The sequence below is a fragment of the Danio rerio genome, chromosome 3 (assembly GCF_052040795.2).
Source record: "Danio rerio strain M-AB ecotype USA chromosome 3, GRCz13ab, whole genome shotgun sequence".
Lineage (NCBI taxonomy): Eukaryota > Metazoa > Chordata > Actinopteri > Cypriniformes > Danionidae > Danio > Danio rerio.
The window spans coordinates 51,881,508-51,901,234 of NC_141023.1; the positions used below are offsets into that span (position 1 = coordinate 51,881,508).

At 34.5% G+C, this 19,727-nt stretch overlaps 1 protein-coding gene across 4 annotated transcripts; it reads right to left on the reverse strand.

The window, feature by feature from the left end:
• Positions 1-2,851: 2,851 nt before the first annotated feature.
• Positions 2,852-18,691, reverse strand: slc25a10a (solute carrier family 25 member 10a). Of its 4 annotated transcripts, none has more exons than XM_087245158.1 (11): positions 18,274-18,691; positions 14,464-14,583; positions 13,593-13,707; positions 9,903-9,951; positions 9,727-9,768; positions 9,608-9,651; positions 8,628-8,698; positions 8,431-8,523; positions 8,187-8,264; positions 5,268-5,324; positions 2,852-5,186 (listed from the first exon to the last, which is right to left on the reverse strand). In XM_087245158.1, the coding sequence occupies exons 1-11, from the start codon at positions 18,361-18,363 to the stop codon at positions 5,079-5,081; spliced, it is 867 nt and encodes a 288-aa protein (XP_087101284.1). In that variant the 5' UTR covers positions 18,364-18,691; the 3' UTR covers positions 2,852-5,078. The 4 variants fall into 4 exon arrangements, with proteins under 4 accessions (XP_087101284.1, XP_087101286.1, XP_087101285.1 ...); XM_087245160.1 differs by having other exon boundaries at positions 13,187-13,707; XM_087245159.1 differs by lacking the exon at positions 18,274-18,691 and adding an exon at positions 17,371-17,508.
• Positions 18,692-19,727: the final 1,036 nt, after the last annotated feature.

Sequence of the window (19,727 nt, forward strand, 5' to 3'; positions counted from 1 at the left end):
AAATGACAGCAAAAAGACCAGACAGATTGGAAAAGAGATTAGACCATCTTTCACACTACCTCATATATCTCTCACAGCACATCTCTCATTGTACATCTTAGTGTTCCACACACAATTGCCTCAATTGTGGGAATAATGTGGAAACATTGGACCGATTTCTCTGTAAAGAGGCCGTAAGAATTCCTATACATTGGATCTGGGAAATGAAAATGCAAACAAAACACATGAACAGCACTCTTGGGGTCTTGTCACCACATTATATCAGCACATTTTCTACGTTTAGGTGAAGTAGCAAGAATTTATCTTGACTGCTGTTCAAAAAAAAGGCCTGTGAATGGTGAATGTATTATATCATTATTGCCCTATATTTCTATTTTGTACTTTTTTAGTGACATTATACTACATTTAGTATATTATATGCCTGGTCTATTCAGAATTGTTTATTTAAAATATTTTAAGTACTGTATTATATCATCATCTATGTACAGCAGGCCTCAAACAAAGCAAACCTCTTGGAATTTCAATATACAAGTAAGCAAATAATAGATTTTACCCCCATGATGTTGAAAGTCTGTAGGCTACTCAAAATTTACAGTGTTTAATTTGTTAATGCATTAACATTAAATTAATCTAAGCAAGTTAATCCACATGAGGCAAAGTTTGTCTTAGATATTTAGGTCTAAATAGCTTTAACTCCTGCAGTAGCTTAAATTTCTCCCAATATTTGAAAATCACTTACAAAAAGCATGCTAAAGCGTATTTAGTTACCTTTTGGAACCCATAAGACTTTAGTTTAAGTCAGTGGTGTCCAAACTCAGTTCTAAAGGGCTGGTCTCCTGCATAGTTTAGCTAACATTTGCTTCAATACACCTGCCAGGAAGTTTCTAGTATATCTAATAATAGCTTGATTAGCTGGTTCAGGTGTGTTTGATTAGCGTTGGAGCTAAACTCTCCAGGACACCGGCCCTCCACCACTGAGTTTGGACACTTCTGATTTAAGTAGTGTGTGTTAAGATAACTATTAGAGCACATTTCACATTATAGTTTCATGATCTAAAACGACAATGGGTTCCATAGTATTTTTTGTCTTTGTTCGTTGTTGTTGTTGTTGTTGTTTTGGATGCTAACGGAAATGGATGCCAGTGGTTACCAGTTACTCTTGGTGAGTAAATGTTCATTTTGGCTGAGCTATTTTCTCAAAAAAAAAAAAAATTTCTCCAAATTCCAACATTTTCAAAATCAAGTGTTTGATTGTTGTCATCTTGTTTACAAGATCCACTATCAAGTGCAGGGACACATATGTTTTATTATGCACAGTGAAGCCATTTCTAGCTTTGCTGATGATACTTTTGTTTCATGTAATTGAAGGAAAATCACTTTATGATTGTGTATCAGACACTGCCACCTTGAGTAATAAGCATGAATTGAGTCAAATATTTTTTTTTTAATTGCACAGTAAAGTATACTTACACATAGTGTCCCTATACAGTTTATACAAAAAAAAATATTTGAAAAAATATATATTCCTCCTTATATTATTAATTATAGTGAATAGATTTACAAATCTATCAGTAGCAAATAAATTGAAAAAATGAAGAATGTCTAAAACTGAATTTTATGTATTTTTATATTATTGTTTTTCAAAAAGTGTGAAATTTAATGAAATATAGTTATAAATCTAAAAATATATACATATATATATAGTTAATATACTATCTACCATTTTGTTCAAATAATGAGAGATGGATGCCTTCCAGAGTTTCCTGCCAGATGAAATGACATCATATATATATATACATAAATTATATAGGCAGGTATATATATATATATATATATATATATATATATATATATATATATATATATATATATATATATATATATATATATATATATATATATATATATATATACATTTTTTTTTTTTTTTTTTTTTTTGAGGCATTGACTGGCCTTCAAAAATGTACTTGACAAAGGAGTTTCTACCCCAAGAGAGCACATTTAGTACCTTGTTTTAGCAAGGTACAACAACTCTGAGTACTACAGGCCCGGTGAGAGCATCTACCTTTTTTCTGAGAATGTACATTGTCCTGGCAGGACCCTGTTGGAAATATAGCAGAACAGAGATTCTGAAAAATAAAATTATACAAAAACATGCACAGCCTTATATTATGATGAGAGCAGATTAATTATTCACATTGATGCTGATTATTGTGATTATGTCCTATCCCAGTGGCATGTGTATTGTAGATGCTGACACCTTCACCCATGACTGCAACTGAACTATCACGAGTTACAGTGACAATGCATTTCTGCCACCTGGAGGACATTACACGAATTCATTTATGAAATAATGAACTATCACTAATAAATAAAATCTTGTTTCATAAAACTCCAACATAAAAAAAACTATTATTATAATAATAGTAGTGTTGTATGTATGTATGTATGTATATATATGTATATATATATATATATATATATATATATATATATATATATATATATATATATATATATATATATATATATATATATATATATATATATATTATTATTATTTTTTTTTTATTATTATTTTTTTTTTTCATTAATCTGAGGTCGCCACAGCAGGAAAAAAATGCCAATTTATCCAGCATATGTTTTACGCAGCGGATGCCCTTTCAGCTGCAACCCATCACTGAAAAATCTGATTTGATACTCATTTTAACATGATTTTCTTGCATTTCACAATGCTTGCATATTGAATATAAACAATTGAATTCAATGAATATATACATGAATCCTAAACAGAAAACACATACAAAAGTCCAAATATTAAGACTGTCATAATGAAACAATACAGTGCATATTGATCAAATACTGTCAAATTTGTTTAATATTTTGGGTAAATGAAACTTTTTTTACTGATCATGGAGAAACCACTCAAGATCAAGAAAACAGTCAAGATCACACAATCTACAGCTAACAAATGATAGAAAAAACAGTACAATACAATAAATATGGCAATACATAATCAAAAGCAAGCAACTCAAATGTCAACATTGATGGCACTGCAAAGAACAAAAAAAAGTACACATCATCAGCAGAAATGTACACTATGTGCCTTTTCTCCCATGAAATGAAATTCCTTCACCAGTACTTGGTTGGAACTACGGTCCATTGCTTTACATGATGGACAGAAACATTATCTCTGTACTGTCCCTAAAAATGAAAGTTTAAGGAATTTTGGCCCTGTCTAAACCTGACATTAACTTTTATATTGGCTGATGTAACCAAAAAGTTAAGAAGATCGTTGTATCCAAATAAAAGAGCTTATAGTAAGTTTTAGGTGTGTCATTTTAAACTGTTTAATTTAAAGTTTATGTTACAATGGTGTGAAAAAGTGTTTGCCCAAATGAACACATCATACAGTTTTGAAATGAAGAGGTTTTTTGTTTTATTATCAGGGAAAACTAAATACAAGAAATACATAGAAGAGAGTTTACCCTCCCTTTTAGCCAGTAAAAACTGCAATCAAGAATTTTTCTTGCTTACAATGAGTCTGTTACAACGCTGTGAAGGAATCTTTGGCCCACTCATGTTTGCAAAATTGTTGTGATTCATCCACACTGGAAGGAGCATGAACTGACCTTTTAAGGTCGTGCCACGGCATGTCAATTTGATTTCAGGGAAGTGAAGGCTTTGATTAGGTCACTCCAGTCTTCATTTTGTTTTTCTTCAACCATTCAGAAGTGGATTTGTGATGTGTTTTAGATCATTATTCTGCTGCATAAACCAAGTTTGTTTTTAGCTTGAGGTCACTAACAGATGGAAAGATATTCTCCTTCAGGGAATTTTGGTGCACAGAATTTGTGTGTGTGTGTGTGTGTGTGTGTGTGTGTGTGTGTGTGTGTGTGTGTGTGTGTGTGTGTGTGTGTGTGTGTGTGTGTGTGTGTGTGTGTGTGTGTGTGTGTTTGAGAGGGGGGTGATGGATGTCAAACATCTTTTCACATGGGGTTATGTAGTTTTGGATTGTGTTTTCCCTTAATAATAAAAACTGCATAATTTGTTTACTTACATTATCTTTGACAAATATTTTAATTTGTGTGATCATCTGAAACATTAAAGTGTGACACACACACACACACACACAGACAAAAGAAATCAACAAGGGGCAAACACTTTTTCACACCACTGTATTTTAGTTTACTTTTTTTATTTATAAAGCCACACATTAGACAAAGTCACTGTTTGAGACTACTGTTTTAGAACAGTGAATGACTGCCTGGTGACTACTGGTCCTTTGGTCACAAGCATGTGGTTTCAGTGATTCATTGCCAGCATGTGTTTGACCCCATTTAACACCTGGTTTTAGTGCTAGCTACTTGTAATCCAATCTCCTGAAATTAATGCTAGCCTTAGGAGATTTTCAATACAGGATCATTAGGATACATTTTTGAGAATTGAGAAATATGTGGTTGTGGGTACATACAGTATGCCTGCATTTTGTGTGTAGATGAATGCTATGAAGCGGTACTTCCGGTATCACTGTCTGGACAGCTTTTCCGATATGATTGGTTTGCTTAGTAGCTCACTATGAATTGTGTCCGACTTGAGACACGAAGTGGAGAGGACCACGGTTCTAGTCCAGTGAAAGACCAGGTAAAAACCAGATAAAATGAAACCCAAAACAAACAGCATGACATTGTGGTCAAAGTTTTTTGCCACAATGGTTTTTCACTTTTAGATCGCTTTTGAAAATACAATCGGTTGGGTTTAAGGAAGAATGTGGGTGTTTAAGTACACATCAAGCAGATATATTAGTAGCTGACCGACTTCTCTCATAGACATCTGCGAGAAGGACATTAAGATATGTAGAATGTAAATAGTGTATTTATGAGAAATGGCAAGTATGAGAAAATGTGCCCCAGGAACTTATTTGAGATAGTCAAAAATGTACAAGTTGGACTCTAGTGGATTTGTGAATTAATAGCTGCAAGAAGATGTAGTCTATTGTACATATTTCTCAGTTCTCAAAAGTGTATCCCTGGGCACACAATTCCAATCAGCCTGGGTTGGAGATTTTGGGTCAGAGTTCAAGTAGCGGCAACAACTCTAATGCCAAAGTACAATCTGAGCTGCTCCAGGAAGATGAAAGTCAGAACCGTGTGAGGAATCAGGCGGATTCCAGCGGGGACCAGGCCCTGTAGAGATAAAACACAGTTATTACCACTGTAACACACACTTGAGAGTATTTAACACTCATGACATGATTTTTTTGTTACCTTGTAGAAAGCTTTAGGTCCAAGTTTTCCAGTATCAGACAGACAATGAATTAATCCCTATCACAGAAACAATAGTGTCACAGATAAACACAAAACAATTCTCATTGGCCAATCAGTGATAAGGGTTTACACAAGGTTTCTGCAGATATCATAATGTCAAATTTAAGACTATTTAAGACCTTTTAAAGACCACTGAGTATTAAATTTAAGACATTTAACACAATATCAAAAACTTGCATACACATAAGGAGAAAATGAAGTTTACTCAAATTGAACAGTACTAAAGACAGGTTAGCTGCACTATTGAACGATAGGACAAAAACAAACATTTTAAGGCTGATTTATACTTTCGCCTTGTGCCACATCACACACCTCCGCGTGCACCTAATGAAACAGACAATGCTTTTATACTTGACGGGTTCGCCGTTGTGATACTCTTTAAAACGACAGGTGGCAGTGAAAAGAAAACGACAGAAAAATCTGATGGATAAACTTAGAAGTAGGAAGTTTCCAGAACTAAGTCATATCATTAACATCATTCAAGATTTTTAAACAAATATTTTTTATAAATTATTTTAATGATTATAAAGATTTTTTTAACCATTTAAAATTTTTAAATGTTAAATTTTAATTATTTGTATTATTTTTTTATAATTTGTTTAAATGATTTCAAGATTTTTTTAATCAAATTTTGATGTATCACTTGCTTTTGTTCATATCTCGGACAGTTCAACCTATTAAATAAAAATATTAATGACAGCAGAACATGGGTTGCTCTACAATTATATTTTTTATTATTAAACTGATTCAAATATTATTTTCTAGTTATTAAAGAAATACTTTGTTACTTCATTTAAGTTTTGTAGCTATTAAATTGTTTTAAATTTAAAATTGTTATATATACATCATCGTAAAACCTATTAATGGTGGAAAAACACATTCTGTAATATTAAAACCACGTGGGTCTCAACTTTTGCATGGCCTCTACTTTTTGTTTTTAACATCCCTCAGGCATTTTTAAAACTTTAACAAAAACTGTCCTCCTTTCCAACTGCTGTTGCAATTTCTAGCCATAAATTATTGCTAATTTGGTTATCTCTATTATCACGCATTTATGGAGATTAAAGATGTCTGTTCAGGCACACCTGTTTCAGACAAAAGGTCTTCAAAATGTTTCATATTCAACTGACATCAAATGCGGTGCCATGCTAACTGTTCACTCAAGTCTCAAACAATTTCATGCGCTCTGCACCCAAAACGAAAATCCTGTCGCACTCACCCAAAGCGAACCTCCGCAAACACATTGATGACGTCACACTCACCACACGCAATTCAATTCAGTTCAATAACAGAGTTCTGATTGATGACTAGATGTTGGTCTCAATTGTAGTTGTAATACCGCAAATTACATTAAGACTAGTGAAATAAAGAACTACAACACCATGAAAACCAAGCAACAACAACAAAAAAGAATTTAAATGAGCATTAGATGTACCGTTACATGGACATTGAGAACATAAGACCTTAATGAGTTGTACTAAACAGTGTAAAAAATGCAAGGAGCTAGAGCATTACATAATGTTAAAAATGTCTAGAGCATCATCGGCTGTTAAAGACTAGGCTAGCGCATGATCTGCTGTAAAAATAAAATACAAAAAAAAAATAGGCCTAGAATCAATATAAAAAAAAAATAGTGATGCATTTTGAAAATCATAGAATCAACAAAGAATATATACATGGACGTTTTTTTCCTAACAAAATTCTAATTCAAATGCCTAAACAAATAAAATAATGAAAATCAAACTTTCGAAACAACTACCCAAATGACAAATCAAATGCTCAAAAAGATCAAATAATAATAAAATGCATTCTCAATTGAGAAATCAAATGGGTCTGATATTTAATTTTCATGAACAACTCAGTAAAATCCTGTAATAATTAACTGACAAATCAAATGCTCCAACTAATATTCTAATGGAGGAACCAGTTTCTCCTGATTACACACACACAGCTGGAAGCTCAAAGCTGGAAGCTGATTACTAGGACTATAAAGACCCTTCATTCACAGACTCTTTGCTGAGTCTTTTTTTCCATGTGAAGCATTACAAAGTGGTTTTGTTTGTCCTGTCATGTTTGATCCTTGTCTTGTTTACCGCTGTTTTGGTTCCTGTCCTGTTTCTAATTTTGTGTCTAATAAATGTTTTGTTAACATTTGTCACTGTTTTAGTTTGTTTGTTTGTTTGTTTGTTAGTTAGTTTGTTTGTTTGTTCGTTTTTTTTTTTTTTTCAATTAAACTATGTTTAAGGCTTGTTCTGATGAAGTATTATTTCTTAGTGCCAATTTCCAAACGTTTTTTTTTTTTTTTTTGTTTACTCAACTTTAGACACTTTAGGTCAGCACAACTGATGTTTTCAAAAGTTAATTACATGAGAAAAGTGAAAGGAACTAAAGACTTTTTTATTCATTTAACTTCAGGCATGAATGTTCAATTGGCACAACTTAAAAAGTTTTGTTATAGAGTAGTTCACCTCTTCAGAAAACTACTTATCTTATGTTAACCCAACTAAATGTTTACTGACTAAATATTTTAGGTCAGTGCAGCTGATGTTTTTTTAAAAGTTGAGTAAACAAGATAAAGTGAAAGTATGCTTCTAGTTAAAACTAGCAGGAGAAAAGGCCAGGTCACCATTCAAAGTTTGTTAGGCCAAATAAAGTTAGGCCAGCATAAAAAAAAAAGACTTCAGACATGGGTTTATGGATGAGAGTCAATTCCAGGTTGCGCAAATCCATGAGATCTGGTTAGACAAGACTTGGGACCCGAGCTTTACTGAATAAAAGTGTTTAAACATGTTTTACCTTAAACTTTAGTATGGTTGTTATAAGATTAATGAAAAAAGGGAAATTCAAGCAGACTCTTACTCTGTATTCCCCCTTTGAATTCATCAGTCTGGTTTTCACCACATCCATGGGCTGACAGAGAACTGTAGCACAGCCTCCCTGTAAAGACAACATAAAAATGTTGCTAAGTGGAATCAACAACATTGTTTTACATCCTGTTTCATTGTAGGCCTGAGAGAGAAGGTGGAAAAAAATCATGTGTATGAAGTCAAACCAACAAACAGCTTAAAAATAATAATGGTTTTTGGAAAGGAGGATAACTTACCGCAATGAAACTGGCAACAAAGTGAGTGAAGATGTTGTCAGTCATCAGACCAGTTCCCAAAACCAGCTGCTTGGCCTGGTCATAACAAGACAGCTAGAAGAACCACACAAGGCGGGTGAGGATTAGTGAGTTATACAAAACTAACAGATTATCTGCAATCTATTCAGTGATTGCAAAACTGAAATTGGTTTTATTACCTGACCCACAGTCACCAAGGCCCCTCTACTAGCTGCCATTGAGGCTCCTGAGAACAGCTTCCGTATTCCCTCTAGAAAAGATAGCAGGTTGTGAGTCAGGGAACTTACAACCAGAGCTCTATGAATATTTCAATTGACCCCAACCCTTGTCTGTTTTCTCTTTCCTGATGGATGAGTAAGTAGCACAGTCTCACAATCTGTCATTACACATTTTCAAATTGCTGTTGGAAGGATTAAAATTTTAGACTTTGGCATGCATGCTTTTCCAGCATCAAAATATTGCTGTGGAATATCTTGTGAAAGTGGAATTTTTTGTGTAATCTTGTGTTTTTTACATTTCATTAATCAATTGTTTTTGTATTGCTTAAAGTGTTTATATTAACTGAACTTTTACTGTTGAGTGTGAAATGTTTTGCATACTAATGAAGCATTTTTGCAGAAGTAAATGAAGCTTATAGAAATGCAAAGGCCTGCTTGTCTAAAATTAACTTGAGCTCTGCAGCAAAACTTCCTGTAGCAGAGATTGGTTGAAACTGAACACAGAATATATGCAGTTAAGAAAGTCTTATGGTTTTAATGTTGTGCAGAGAATACGTAGAAAAAGAGGATGTATGTATGGGTGCGACCAATGGAGGACTGGAGAATGATTGACAAGTGACGAATTTCACTAAACTCCAACTGTTAATATCAGCTGCCTATATAAATTGAAGTCAGTTGTTGTGCACCTCCTGAATGTTACTTTTGCATTGGGGATATCAGAATTCTGTGAATCAAATTATTCATTTGTATCCAATAAATTACTAAGATTTCTGACATTGAAGAAAAAACTCTCCACTAACTTTTTTACTGAACACGCATGGAATTGTTTTCATATTCCAACATATAAATACTAAAAAGTGTTTTCCAAGCAGCTTATTCATCCAATTTCTTGTAGACAAATATATCTCTTTTTTTTTTTTTTGTAAATGGATTATTCTCACCTTCTTTTAAGACACGTAACAATCCATCAAGAGCGTGCGCATAGCTGCAAAACACCATATGTTTTCAGGAATGATTAGCATTTTGGCTTTATGTATAGTATATAATCTTTGAGACTCACTTTCTTCTAAGCACAGGAGGCAGCTTCATATCATTTTGCATTCTGTTATAGTAAATGGTAGAGGAAAAGGGACAATGATCAATATTTAAAACTCAGTTGCTCTACCACAAAGCATTCACAACAGCATCATTCATTCATGAGTTACATTCATTTTTCAGTTATGAGTTTTTACTCACCTGACATTAACCATGTCTGCTGGTGTCCCAATAAAACCCCCAGTAAAACCTACAGATTAAAAAAAAATTAACAAATTTTAAAACAATTTTTGAAACCATTTTTCAAAATTGTACACACAAAATACACACACCACATGCAAAATGTCCCAAAAATCTTACAAAAGCAAATACTTCTTTTAAAACACTGTTTAAATTATTTCTACATAAAGTAACTCTAAACACAAACATAAAATAATTGGTCCCACGTTATATTAAGTGGCCTTAACTAATATGCACTTACACAGGAATTAATAGTTTGTTACAATGTACTTGTTGTGTAAATACATGTATTTACTGTGTACTTATGCTTGGTTAAATAAATGTATGTATTTACATCTGTAGTTAACTTTTGTAATTACACTTGTAAATACACTTTTGACCATCCCTTACACCTTAACCCTCCCTTAAACCTACCCATACCACCAAACCTGTCTATAACCCAACCCCTATCCCAACTCAAAAGCGCTTCAAGTGTTCTCAAATAAATTATAAACACAGTAAGTACATTGTATTTATTTTTTTGATGTAAGTACATAGTAGTTAAGGACACTTAATATAAAGTGGGACCAAATAATTTAACTACACAGAGAGATGTGAGAAATGTAGAACACATCTTACAGATTTCAGTAGACCACATAAGTTTAAGGCTGTCACCCATACGTTTATGTACAGAAGTAAACTGTATGTACAGTGTGTATGTATGTTGAGTATATTAGAAGTGTTTAGATGAAAAAAAAACTTTAAGTGTCATCAAAAATTTAAATTGAAAAATGAATATTTTTCTCAGCCTCCTTTGTTTATTTTTAGTTAGTTCATTTTTAAGACCACAAAAAGGGCTTTTTCTATGCCATAAAACTGATATTACTGAACCTATGCACAGGAGCCGGATAAAAATGCTCAATTTAGAAGAAAAATTCAGATGGCATTTAGAGGTTTTTGCATCTGAACTCTTCATATGTTCACTAATTACAGAAATGCGAGAGAGATTATTTTATCATCATAAGAGTATTTTCATTGCATTTATATGTGAGCCATTTTGAATGTAGGTGTTATCCCAATAAAATACGGGAGATTTTAGGATCAAGTAATATATGTAATGTAGTGAACTGCAGAGTTTTTCCAACAAATTTAAAGCTTCTAATGTGCTTGTAGTTCTTCAGATTTGCTCGAAAGCAGCAGTCTCAAAATCAGTTCCTGGAGGACTACAGCTCTTTTAACAGAAAATTGTTTAGCATTTCAAGCATTCATACAATGATTTATTGTTTTCTCCCTTTTAACAATATATGCTGTGCATAAAGACCTTACAAGTATACGTTGCATAATACAAATACAGCAAATTTTAATATGAATTTCAGCAAACAAATTTAATGTGTTTATGCCTTTATAAAGATTTTCATGGTAATGTTTACTTTTACTATTTCATTAAGGTAAACTCCAAAGACAAATAAGTTATAACTCGGATCTTTATCTCAGAAACTATCACGCATCCTCCATTCTTGCTACTTTGAGTTTTGGAATTGAACTTTGGCGTTTGACGATGATGTTACATGAGAACACGAAGGTGCAAGATCACTTAAGAACGCATATCAAGAAACAGCCGTAGTCTTAAACACCTTGATTAGTTGGATCAGCTGTATTTGATTAAGGCTGGAGCAAAACTGTGCAGAGCTGCTGGCCTCCAGGAATCGAATTAGAAACCTGTGCTCTAAAGCAGGTAAAATAGTGAATGGTTTCACTAGTCTCAATTATTAATTATATTGTCTAAGCATTTTGGGGAGCATTTATTCAATAGCTATAGACTGGACAACAAGTTCTGTTTCTCAGGAAGGTGTTTTTTTTTTTTTTTTTTTGAAAATTTAAAAGTTCGAACCTGTTAGTAAGACCTTCATGACAATGTTTGTTGTTTTAGGTCATTCATTGTAATATAAAAATTTGAACAGACTGCTGTGTATTTCAAGCTATCTGCTAAAATTACTAGAACTACATCTAATGTTTTATCTTGATATCAAGCTATCTCTTGTTTACAACCCAGGCTCATTCTCGAAACGTACCGTTATATACATTTCTGGGGTGCGTTCTTCGTACTTCGCTGAAATGATCTAAGATGATTTGGCAGATCCTAGATCTTTTAATCTTGATAACTGATCTCTGGCTAATTTGGTTCTTCAAACAAGTTCATGAATCAGAATAAACTGTTTGGATGAACTGATCTGAGATCGCAGCATGTGTTGTGAAGGACAGATCTGTCAAACCTTGAAATCATGATCAGCAATGCAACAATTGGCTGATAGCACAGCAGCAAAATGATATCATCTAATTAATATTCAATTATCCATGTCAGCAAAATGACATAAAATTAGCAGTAAACGGTTTGTTAAATGTAATCCACAAATTCCTTTCCACAGTTGGTGTGGGCTTCTGGCTTTACGCTTTCATGTGTGAAGAGTACTTATCATATTTCAATGCACATCAATGCATCTAATTCTACATATAGAGATTTTCTTTATTATAGTAGGTAGCCAATGGGCCTACTCAAGTTTTTAAATCAACGTAAGAATTAACTGTATAAATAATTAATTTTGCATCAAAAAAGCATTTTTATATCGGTAAAGATGTCTGCAACTTTTGCAAAGCATCAAAAAATATACGTTAAAACACGTTCATGACTGCAATGACTTATTATCCTTTTTAAAAAATCAATAATTTTTCTCTTTGAACCACCAGGTGGGAGTCTTTTACTTTTATTTCAGAGTGCAGATTGCATCCGTTTTATATATATATATATATATATATATATATATATATATATATATATATATATATATATATATATATATATATATATATATATATAGCAAAAAAGACAACAACTCTTAGATGAGTTTTGAAGAACGAAACGATCCTGGATAATGTCAAATCGTCAATATCCAAATCCAGCTGAGTAATCGACCAACGAAGAACAGACTCCTAGAGAGCACCAAATATGTTCTAGAAGACGTTTTTTTGTTGTTTTGCTTTTGCAAATCTACCAAAGGCCACTGTGTAGGCTTTGTGAGATCACAAAATTTGCGCCTGCTGTTCTCGCGTAAATCCACCAAAGCCTGCTGTTGACTGACTGACTGATTGACTGACCAATCGACTGACCAAACCTCCTTCATCCCTAAACCTAGATTTCAGATTTTACTACATTCTCACCCTGTTATTTACTTTTTTATTTTGTTTTTTGTCTTCTGTTTTAGTCTTACCCGCTTTCTGTTTTTCACCAGACACGAACCCTGTTGTCTTAGTCAACTCCTCTCTGCATCTCAAGTCCGCCAATATACATGCTGAGTTACTGGACAAACTGGTAACAGCAGGAAAGCCATCCATACAGAAGTACGGAGTCAGCTGGTAAGCACAAAAAAAGGAACGGCGTCACACCGCCTTGTAACATTTATTTTAAAGATGAAATTGGCTACTGGCTACATAATTCGCGATTTCCAGAAATGTTCAAAGGGCTACGTTTTCAGAATGAGTCTATGTTGCTTGTTTAACAAATAAAGTTGCTAAAATACACCAATAAACAAGTTGTTTTAAGAACTCTTTGTCTTTTTTAGTTATCCATTTATCCATTTATGTAGTCAGTCAAGAAGTTTTCCATGACACTCTCACCTCCAAAAGCAGCCAGTAAAATCTTCTGGTAGAAGGGCATGGGCCCCTGGTTTTGACTGGCTATCTGGTCTCTCACAGTTTCATATATGGCGAAGCGGGTCATTGAGTATGACATCTAGAACAGTTAACATGTCATCACACTGTCAAGTGTGAAAATGAGCACCAAAAACAGCTCAGACACAGTAAACATATGTGCATCAGTCTACATTTTTGCAATGTGTAACATTTTCTAATGAATGTTACTACTGTGTTTTGTTGTGTTTTAAATAAAAGTCCTTCTTGTACACATGCATGAAAAGGTGGAGCTTATTGTACAGATAACTTTGTGAAGCATTGATCTTAATTTTTCCCTAATTTTGCACAGTACAACACAATAAATAGTGAGATACAGCGCAAACTATCCACCATAGAAAAGTTGTCCATTTAATAAAAGCTGGTTTGTTTTAACTTAACATTGGATTAATTATGGAGAAACCCAAATGTTCAGCTAAAAAATTGTTTAAATATAATTAAAAAAAACTTAATCCAATGGGTTTGTACATATTTGACTCAACATTGGGTTAAAACAACCCAGCTTATCACTTATAATAGACACCAATAAAATGCCGGTGGTGCTTACTTGATATTTTGCTAAGAACTACAGTAAAATAATCCTTTATTCATCATTAATATGTCCCTGTAATTATCATCAGTGATATTTACAGACGAAAAGTTGCCCTCCAGCATTTAATCAACCTAAAAACAGTAGTCAAACAGACTGTTAAAAAACGTTTTGCAGTTTCACAAAAAAGTAAGCCAAAGCACATATTTCCAATGACCCATGTTGACCAAAAAGCTTGGAAAAATGCAAATCCTTTGCGTAGACACTGACCTGCCTGCAGAGGGAGGCACTGAGGCCATTGTAGAGTGCAAACACTCCATCACTGCGCACCACCTGTACAGCCATGCCAGTCATTCTCATCTTCACCTCCTGCTGGGTCTGCAGATGAACCTGAAGGTGGATGACAAGTTAATAGCCAACTTAACTCAAAACTTGGCCTGCTGTTTTATTGCCAACAAGACCCACACAAACACACACATAGAGAGACAGCCAGACAGATAGATCTGATTTCATTGATTAGTTTGGTTTTTCTAAAATGTGCTTGTGTTTATACACACATACAGTGTTTGGACAATGAAACTAAAACACTTACTGCAGAGTTAACTCTTATGTTTCCACTAAAACTATTCATCGAGGAGCTCCATAAGGTTAATATAAATGGCCTGGGTGCTTAAGTCACTCGTGTCAATGCCAAATGTCAGCTTAAATGGTGCAAGCAGCAAAAATCTTTGGCTGTGGACAATGTCCTTTTCTGTATTTCCCACATCCAGGAGAGTTACGGTGTAGAGTACAACCCAAACTGTTGCATGCCCAGAGTTAACCATGGGGGTGGATCAGTGGTGGTTTGAGCTGCAATATCATGACATTTCCTTGGCCCAATATTTGTGCTAGATGGGTGCTTCATTGCCAGGGACTAGCAAACCATTCTGGTGCACCCAATGGTTCAAACATTGTATCCTGAAGGCGGTGCCATATATCAGGTTGATAATGCATCAATGTTTGTTTGAGACCAGGCTTGCTCATGAACCTTTGTATATATACAGGGGTTGGAGAACTGAAACGCCCGGTAGGGCCTTCTTTTGTGGCCAGTACAGCATCAAATCATCTTGGGAATTACAGATACAGGTCCTGCACAGTGGACAGGGGGATTTTGAGCTGTTCTTCTAGCAGAATATTGATCAGGTCACTACGTGATGCTGGTGGAGGAAAAGGTTTACTTACCCGCTCCTCTAAAACATTTTAAAGTGATCATTAATATTACGATCTGGTGACTGTGCAGGTCCTGGGAGATGTTTAACTTCACTTTCATATTTATCAGACCACTCTGTCAACAGTCTTGCTGTGTGTATTGGTGCATTATCATCCTAATACACGCCACTGCATTTATGATACAATGTTTGAACCACTGGATGCACATAGTACTCAAGAATAGTTCAGTAGTCCATGGCCTAAATGCCATTTATATTGTAGACCAAACCATCACTGATCCCCCCATGCTTGACACTAGGCATCAACAGTCTGAGTGGTACACTTCTTTGGGGCTTCTCCACACTGTAACTCTCAGAGATGTGAGAAAGACACTGAAGGTGGACTCACCAGTGACCAATACATGTTTCACATTGTCTACAGCCCAAAATTTTGGCTGCTGCACCATTGAAACAGGCTTTAGCATTGGCAAGAGTGAGCAAAGGTTTGGCTAAAGCATTCGGCCATGTATATTAAACATGTGGAGCTTCCTACCAATAGTTTTAGTGGAAACAGGAGAGTTCAGTTGTGAGTGAGATTCAGCAGTGAGTCTGCAGCTGTGGTTTTATGTTTTTTGGATACAATCGATGTTAGCTCCCGGACATACCTTTCAGACAACTTCCTCTTGTTCCAACAGTTAATCCTGTCAGATATGGTGTTTTTCTTCTTGGTGATTTGCTTATATTACTCTGGATACCGTGGCTCTTGATACATTATGAAGACTTGCTGTCTTGATCACAGATGCGCCAGCAATATGCACACCAACAATTTGTCCTCTTTTGAACTCTGATATGTCACCATATGACATAATGTTGTGTGCATTGCAATATTTTAAGCAAAACAGCGCTGTTAATCTGATAATTAAACCTTCTTACTATGCTCTTTTAATGTGGAATGTGCAATTAATGAAGACCAGGTACTAGCTGCTTAAACTTAGTCATGAAACCTACAACACTAAACTGGCCAGTGTTTTAGTTTCATTGTCCAAACCCTGTACTTTCGCAATCCACATCGATTGTATCTTTCTACCAGTAATGTCATTTCTGCCACATGCTGTCTTTTCCACCACAGGGTGCAGTGTGGTGGAAATCACAGTGGTGGAAATTACATTTCTATAGTTTATTGTGAAAAGATTAAAGATAGTTTCATCTATTAGCCATGAATTGATACTAGCATTTCATGTATATACCTTATTTGTGTTTGCTTTTTCAAAACACTTTTAAAGGGCACCTAGGTTACCCCTTTTTTCAGATTTAATATAAGTCTTTTGCGTCTCTAGAATGTGTATATAAAGTTTCAGATCAAAATACCCATCAGATTTTTCATTATACCTTTTACAAGATGCTGTTTTATACTGATTTCCAGCAGGGGGTGGTTTTGTCGTACTGCGCCTTTAAGACGATTTTTTCCCGCCCACTTTCTCGCCCACTACATGCCTACTCCCTCAGCTGCGTTAGACAACCGACAGACTTAAAGGAAGAAGGTCTCACGTAGCGTTTGTGAGATACTACAGTAAGAACTAACCTTTACTAATCAGTATTGTGAAGTTGCATTGATGAGTCACACACAATATCGTTAAAAAGTTAACGCGCACACACACACACACACACACACACACACACACACACACAACCACACACACCACAGATGACACACACACACACACACCACAGATGACACACACACACACACACAGGCAGGCAGACAGAGCACACTTAGCTTAGTTAAGGCTAACCTCAAGTACTGTGTTGATATCTGTTATGCTAATGTACAAAATAAACCTGATTTAACTTCCACAAACCGGGATTGAAGCGTCTTCTTTTATAATTGTTCTGACACGCGGCTGTGCTGATGAAGTAAAGCTGAAGTAAAACGCTGTAATTAATTACACACATACTCTGTTTTAAAACACTTTAAACATGTGAAACTTACTCTTAATCACATTTGATGATGATTGCTGATCCTAGCGAACAGAACAGACCTTTTATTCCCGGTTGCTTTGCGTATTTCTGCCTGGTCTTGTTGACATATACACGCGACTACCGGAACATGTTAATGCGCGCAGCTGTCAATCAATTCGGTGGGCGGGGAGATCGCACACCTACGTAATGGTGCGATCGATTTGAAAACAGCTCCAATTGGCCGACCCTTTTTTTTGTAGTTAAATTGAAAAAAAAGGACTGGGTGTGTTCATATCACCCCAGTATAACGGTCTATACACTATACCAACACACAGATCTGTCCAAACAGCTTGAAAAGTAGATTTTTTTTACCATAGGTGCCCTTTAAAAGGTACACCATGTTTGGAATGACGAAGAATAAATATAAAACATTTATCAAGCAAAATTCACCTTGATTTTCTGTGGTGGAAATGACACAGATACTGTGTGACAGCTATATTTTGTATAAAAAATTATAATGATAGTAGTCTCACAATAATAACTATAAAATATTGAAATCATTTCACTGGTGTTTAATTAAGGTACATTAATAGTTACCAGATGACTAATATTTTAAAATGTTTTTTTCAATGTTATTTCACCAAGTCTGGGTGTACAGCAAGATGAAAACAGTGATTTTGACACATAAAAGGAGGTTGAATAATATGAAAATATAATAGAAAGGTAGCATTTTATATATATATATATATATATATATATATATATATATATATATATATATATATATATATATATATATATATATATATATATATATACAAAACCAAAGGACATAAAGTAAGAATTATCCATGTAACAATTTAAGCTGGTCTATGTTTTATACACATGCACACTTTTCCACACATGCAGTACGCTACATACATGGTTAATGTACCTTTATCAAGTCAAGAGGGTGAGTGCAACAGGCGGCCGCACACGAGGCAATTCCTCCGAAATACCAGCGCGAAACACGCGTCTCTGTCATGACTAAATATCGGTCTATTCCGTAACAACACAATGAAGGAATGAAGCGGTTCGATCACACGCGACAATAAACGGTCTGACCTGAGATAAACTCCGAGTGTTAATCCCGAGAGTTCAACTGATTAAAGCGAATAACGTCTGTCAGGTGTCAGTATGCCTGCTATACCTGTCATACGTGGCATTCAAATCCGCATATAGGCTAAAAAAATTGCAAAATGTCGCTCGTTTCTATAATAATAACGTTAACTGACATACACGTGGGTAGGGCACTCTCTTAAAGCGCCCTGTCTTCTTGAACACTCGACATTAAAGCCCGTTCTTTCTGTCTTGAGGAGGAATGCCAAAGCGACTTCTTGGCACATGCAGAAGGCGTAACCTACTAGACGGTCTTCATTTAGAAAATCTTTTTGTGTGTAATTTTTTAAAGTTCAAATATATGTATCAGGCGGCTTTTGGAATCGAAGCATTGCATATTATTTAGTTATTCAGTTCTCGAAAACAATGAAATATAATTTACGACAGTTTTATAAGGATCCCGTTAAAAGCTCTTTCTGTAGGTTTCAGTGTGTGTACGTGACACTACAGTAGGCCTATAAATAGAATCAAGAAATATCTGACCTAAGTGGGGGCTATGTGTGTGCGTCCAGTAAAGTCCACTTTGAACTTGAAGTGATTGCTAGGGTGGACTTATTAATGTTATAATACAATTGTATTAATTTGATATGCACTTATTTAATGGGCGGTTAAAGCTACTGGTCAGAACTAAATTTGTGCAAAACACAATAAAGTCCACATTAAGTAATATCTAAATTGTGTTGCGCAAATTATATGTAATCATTAGCATTGTGACTTTATAGGAAATGTACAATAACAATGCAATGATAGATACAATTTTAAATTAATTGTCATACAATATTATGTTAATAATGCTGGTGCGACACAACAAAATGTAAATCCAAAACTAAATAATTACATAAACCACAATCAAGTAAATGTCCTGCAATAAAAAACCCACAATATTAATTTACAGGCATGTTTATTAAAAAATAAGCAGTAACACCAAAGGCCAGGAGTAGGCTAAATTAGACCAGCAGAGGACACCAGAGAACTACTGATAAGGATGTTTTAGCACCTGTAAACAATACTAAAATAATGAATTCAAAGACAATATAGCTTAATAATGCTACTAAAATAATGAATTAGAAAACAATAGCCTAATTGTGCATTTAAAATATACAAAGGGAGGCAAGCTTATTTGTATACCATGTTTCAGACACAATGGTCATTCAAATTGCTTTACATAAAGAAGAACTAAAGAAACAAGAAAATGAAAACAAGAACTAAAAGTTATTAAAATAGATTAAG